The sequence below is a fragment of the Gossypium hirsutum genome, chromosome D02 (genome assembly GCF_007990345.1).
Source record: "Gossypium hirsutum isolate 1008001.06 chromosome D02, Gossypium_hirsutum_v2.1, whole genome shotgun sequence".
NCBI classification, from domain to species: domain Eukaryota; kingdom Viridiplantae; phylum Streptophyta; class Magnoliopsida; order Malvales; family Malvaceae; genus Gossypium; species Gossypium hirsutum.
Window position 1 is genome coordinate 29,668,627 of NC_053438.1, and position 5,885 is coordinate 29,674,511.

General features: G+C 41.2%; 1 protein-coding gene across 1 annotated transcript; it reads left to right on the top strand.

Moving 5' to 3' along the window:
- Nucleotides 1-3,281: 3,281 nt before the first annotated feature.
- On the top strand, nt 3,282-4,954 carry LOC107908110 (uncharacterized). The gene is made up of 2 exons (XM_016835375.1): nt 3,282-3,920; nt 4,019-4,954. Exons 1-2 carry the CDS (start codon nt 3,282-3,284, stop codon nt 4,952-4,954), a joined length of 1,575 nt encoding a protein of 524 aa, XP_016690864.1.
- Nucleotides 4,955-5,885: the final 931 nt, after the last annotated feature.

Below are 5,885 nucleotides of genomic sequence, written 5' to 3' on the forward strand. Positions count from 1 at the left end.
GGTGCCTACTATAGAGGAATATATGGCTCTGCTGCGTTGCCCAATGATTCAAGAAGATAAGGTCTATTCTAAAGCTGTCAGCATCTCGACTTTCGTAAAGAAATTAATGAATATCTTAGCAATGAGCGAGCAATGGGTCGCAGCGCGAGTTAAACAAAAGGGGGATAGTAAGTGTATTCCTTGGAAGAGTCTGCGGGATTTGATTCTAATACATCCCGATACTAAGAAGAAGGTCGATGTTTTTGCTTTGAGTATTTATGGGTTGATGATTTTTCCTAGAGCACTAGGGTATGCTGATGAAGCAGTTACAGATTTGTTTGATCGATTGGACAAGAGAGTCACACCTGTCCCAGTAATTTTAGCTAAGACATTTAGATCTTTGAACGCGTGTCGAAGCTCGGATGAGGGAAGATTCATTGGATGTGTACAGCTTTTACTAGTGTGGTTCCATAGTCACTTCTGGAAAGTGGATAAAGTTTCCTATCGAGTATTTTCTGAGAACTACTCCCCATTAAACGAGCTAGCAGCAACACCGAGACATGACGGTGTTACTGTAGAGAAGTGGATGGCGATTCTTCAAAATCTCAAGGACGAAGATGTCGAATGGAGAGCTCCTTGGATGGTGCCCAATGAAATCTTGTATCGATGTGGGGACTTTGACTAGGTCCCTTTACTTGGGATTTGGGGAGCTGTTGGCTATGCACCATTGTTGGTACTGAAATAGTATAGATCAAGACAGGTTATACCTGCAACCCAAGGATTGGCCCAGAGTGAGTTTTCATATAAAGATGATGGCTATAAGAAGAAGATTCGAGAAGTGACCAATGCTAGGAAGCAAATTCACCGAATGAAGAGACTTGCCATTGGACCAATGGTAACCCCTGAATATAATGAGTGGTGGAATAAGAGGGTCAATGACAATATGCCCAATCTGAGAGAAGAAGATGTTCGACCAATAGAGGAGCATTTGTAAGTGGTCCCATCTGAGATAGAAATCATAAAGCAGGATTTTGAAAAAAGGAACTTGGAGTTGGGAAAGAAAATAGAGCAATTAGAGGAAGAAAAAATGCAGCTAGGACTGGATGTCGACGTTCAAAAGTTAGAGGCTGACAAATGGAGAAAAGGAAAAAATAAGGCTGATGAAGACTTGGACAGCTTGAAGATGGATTACAAGAAGTTGCGAAGGTCAATAAGAACGGCCGGCTTGGGTAAGACGTCGGAGCAATGGCGACAGGAAATTCGTGAGGAAAAATGTAAAGCTGATCATGGGAAAAAAAGTTCCAAGATGCTCGAGCTCGAGAAGTCACTTTGGAAAAGAGTCTATTAGAGTGCCAAAACAAGAAGATGGGATTGAAAACTCGAGTAACCGAGTTAGAAAAGTCACTTCACCAACACGGTAGTCGTAATTCTGTGATCGAATTAAAAGCAAGCTTAGGCAAAATTGAAGAATTGAAGGGACAGGTAGGAGAGCTCGAGGACGCATTACAAAACAGTGAACTCCGAATAGAATTTCTTGAGAGAAGCAATGAACAGTGGCAAGAACAATTCCATCAGTCGCAAGACCAGATTAGAGAAAGAGATTATATTATGGGCAAGGCAGTGGCTCAAGTACGCGAAGTAGCCGATCACCTACAGACCCTGGCAGTTCAGGCTGATATATTAAGTCTAAAGTATGAGTCAGAATCGGACTAAGGCCGAGAATTAGCTTGGCTTCTTAGAAAGGTTAAGGCTTTGAGTATAAGGGCAAAGCCGTATATGTAATCTATTTTATGTAAAGAAATTTCTTTTCTAGTAAAGTTTTCTAATGAAGTTGAATCAGAATTAATGCCTCTTTTTGCATTCATATCATACATCCACATTACATACATGCATCAACTTCATAAAATGACCTAATAATTTAAAATATGACAGTTACCCTGGAAACCGACAAAAGTTCATCAATTAAATATCACTACGGTACTTGTTGTCAAACAAAAGAAATGGATCAGAGGCTAGAAATGTTGGAACAATTGCAAAAGGAAATACAGGATCAAATGCTGGAACGACTGAATAAAATCCAACAAGACATGAAGGAATCCCAGAATGCTATGATGAGCCAACTATCGCAATTTTTGGATAAAGCAAATGATAAAGGAAAAAGACCAGTAACTGATTCTGGAGTTGATCATGAAGATCCCGTTTCTCCTCCGGGCTTCACTCCGATGAATACCCAAGCACAGCCAGAAATGGGCCCGCCGAGGGCACCTGTCACTATTAGGCCTCAATACCAGGCTAATGCTTCGGTACGTTTGAATTTTCAAACGGGCACAGGTTCTAATCTAGGAGATAATCTGACCAACCCCGTAGTTCCTGATCTGGACGATGCAGCGGAAGTGGAAAAGACAAATGTGGATTTACCGAAGTAGCTTGAAGATAGGTGTAGATGGTTAGAAGAAAAGTTTAGAGCAATGGAAAATGCCGATTACCGTTGCAAAATTGATGCCAAAGACCTCAGTTTGGTCCCTGACTTAGTTCTCCCACCTAAGTTTAAAAGGCCTGAATTTGAAAAGTACAACGGGACTAGCTGTCCTGAAGACCATATCACCATGTTCTATCAGAGGATGATGGGATATATTGACAATGATCAATTGTTAATTCACTGTTTCCAGGACAGTCTAATAGGAGCTGCTGCCAAATGGTACAACCAGTTGAGTCGTACTCAAATTAGTTCATGGAAAGATTTGGCGCAGGCCTTCATGAGACAATACAGCCACGTATCGGACATGACGCCCGATAGGATCACGCTACAAAACATGGAGTAGAAACAAAATGAAAGCTTCAGGCAGTATGCCCAGAGATGGCGAGAAGTGGCAACGCAAGTCTAGCCGCCTCTTTTGGAAAAAGAAACCACAATGCTTTTTATCAATACTCTAAAGGCCCCGTTCATCACCCATATGTTGGGAAGCACCACAAAAAGCTTTTCAGATATAGTGATGACTGGTGAAATGATTGAAAATGCAGTAAGAAGTGGTAAAATAGATGTGGGGAAAAACTTAAAGAGATCGGCATCGAGGAAGAAAGAAGGTGAGATAAGTAATGTGAGTACATACAACAAATGATATTCAAAGTCTGTCACCGTTGGCTCATCAAAGACAGTAGCTAGCAGTCATTAGGGCCCTCCAAGGCAGGAGTCTAATTCGAGGTCAGAAAGACCCCAGTTTACGCCTATATCGATAACTTATAAAGATCTGTACCAAAATCTATTTGATGCCCATGTGGTCTCCCCTTTTTATCTAAAACCCATGCAACCCCCGTTTCCTAAGTGGTACGACACAAATGCTCAATGCGAATATCATGCTAGGATAACGGGGCATTCAATTGAGAATTGTACTGCGTTCAAGAAGGTGGTTGAAAGACTCATTAAAATGGGTGTTGTAAAGTTGGATGACTCATCAGGACAAAACGTAGCAAGAAATCCATTGCCCGATCATGCAGATAAAGGGATAAATGCAATAGCTAAAAATGGAGATAAGAGAATTAAAGCAAACGTGATGGAGGTAAGAACCCCAATGAAATGTGTTTGGGAACAGATGGTATGCAGGGGTCTAATTGCACAAGATTTAGACGAAAGGCCTAAAGAGGCAGGAACATACTGTGATTTCCATACCAAGGAGGGTCATGACATCCAGGAATGTGCAGAGTTCAAGACCGTGGTACAAAATCTGATGGACAATAAGGAGATAAAGTTTTATGAAGAGTTCAAGGGATTTGAAGAAAGAGAGGTCTGCGCCTCAGAGGAAAGGCCCGTAGAAAGGTTCCAGAAGGTCAATCACCCAGTGGTGATTATTTCACGGCCAAGAAGCAATGAAGTAGGGATACAAATACCACTGAAAGTCATAATCCAAAAACCGGTACCCTTTTCCTATAAGGATAACAAAAAGGTTCCTTGGAATTATGACTGTAACGTGACAGTTCCAGAAGAGAGGAACCCGATAAATGCTTTAGAAAAGACCAATGATGATGGCTTTTATACACGTAGTGGAAAGCATTACGACCTAGTAATTTAAAAAACAGAGTCGATAAAAGGAAAGCCTCGGTAGTTGAACAGAAAAAGGAAAAGGCAGTCCAACTTGAATCACCTGTCAATGAACCGGTAACTGAGAATGAGGCTAGAGAGTTTCTAAAATTCTTGAAACACAGTGAATACAGTGTCGTAGAGCAGTTGCATAAACAGCCCGCTCGTATTTCAGTACTGGCATTACTTCTAAGCTCGGAAGCACATCATAGCGCGCTGATGAAAGTATTAAATGAAACTTACGTCGATAATGACATCTCTGTGAACAAGTTAGATCGTCTGGTTGGTAATATAAGCGCTGATAATTACATTTTCTTTAACGACGATGAAATACCACCGGGGGGCACGGGATCGACTAAAGCTCTACACATTACAACCTGCTGCAACAGGTATATGTTGTCAAGGGTATTAATTGATAATGGATCAGCCCTAAACGTCTTACCCTTATCCACCTTGAATAGGCTGCCCGTGGACAACTCGCATATGAAAATGTGCCAGAATGTAGTTAGGGCGTTCAATGGTATTGAGAGAGGAGTAATGGGAAGGATTGAAATTCCTCTTTTAATCGGCGCAAGCACGTACGAGGTGGATTTCCTGGTAATGGACATCAAACCCTCTTACAGTTGTCTGTTAGGAAGACCCTGGATTCATTCAGTAAGAGCAGTATCGTCATCGCTTCACCAAAAGTTGAAACTAGTAATAGACGGCCGGCTAGTGACTATCAATGCAGAAGAGGACATCATTGCGGTTGTAACTAGTGATACACCATATATAGAGCCAGAAGAAGAAGCATTAGAGTGCTCATTCCGATCTTTGGAATTTGTAAATGCAACCTACATTGTTGAAGGGAACAAGATCCCTATGCCCAGCATATCTAAAACCACGAAGATGGGGCTGTAAATGACTGTTGGGAAAGGAGCCGTGCTCGGGAGAGGGCTCGGAAGATGTCTTCAAGGAAGGATAGAGGCACCAACAATGAAAGACAAACGAGACCGCTTTGGTTTAGGATTTAAGTCAAATGCAAAACAAAGAAGGAAAGAGCTAGAAAAGAGGCAAGAGAGGCGGAAGGCGCGTTTGAGTGGAGAAGAAGTCGATTGGAAACCTATGACTTTCCCCCACCTATCCAGAACCTTTATATCGGGGGGCCATTTGTCCTGAGCAAAAAATAACAAGAAGGGATACCATGGAGGAAATGTTAGGAAACATACAGATCAATGCCATATTCAGTGGAGAACTTGAAGAGGGAAGTACATCAGACATTCGCCCTTGCGAGCCTGGGAGTGTTCTAGATAACTGGACTGCAGAAGAGATCCCTGTAATATTTAGAACTAATTCAGAGTAATGTCCAGAACACTTTTTTTTTTAAATTTAATGTCCAGAACACTTATTACCCTAGGCCTGGGGTATTAAAAATCTTTTGTAAAAGGCACATGTTCAAAATCTTATTTCAATAAAAACATATCATTCAGTCACTTTGAGCAAATATTATTTCATTCTTTTCACTCCATTTATAATCATACTATGCATACAATTATTCTTAGATTTTTTTTTCTTGGACATTCTCTCGTCCTAATAACAGGTCTTCAGATATCAATGATGTGAGCAACACTGTTACTGACCCAGAGTCCCTATTTGAACAAGACATGAGTATGGATGATCTTCAGGATTTTGAAGACGACCAACACAGTGCCTTATCTCATGATTTGTTAAGGATGGTGGAACAAGAGGAGAAACAAATCCTACCTAATAAAGAGTCGGTGGAGGTTGTAAGTTTAGGAGAGGGAAAAGAGGTAAAAATTGGTATTTGTATTGCCACACAGATAAAACAAGA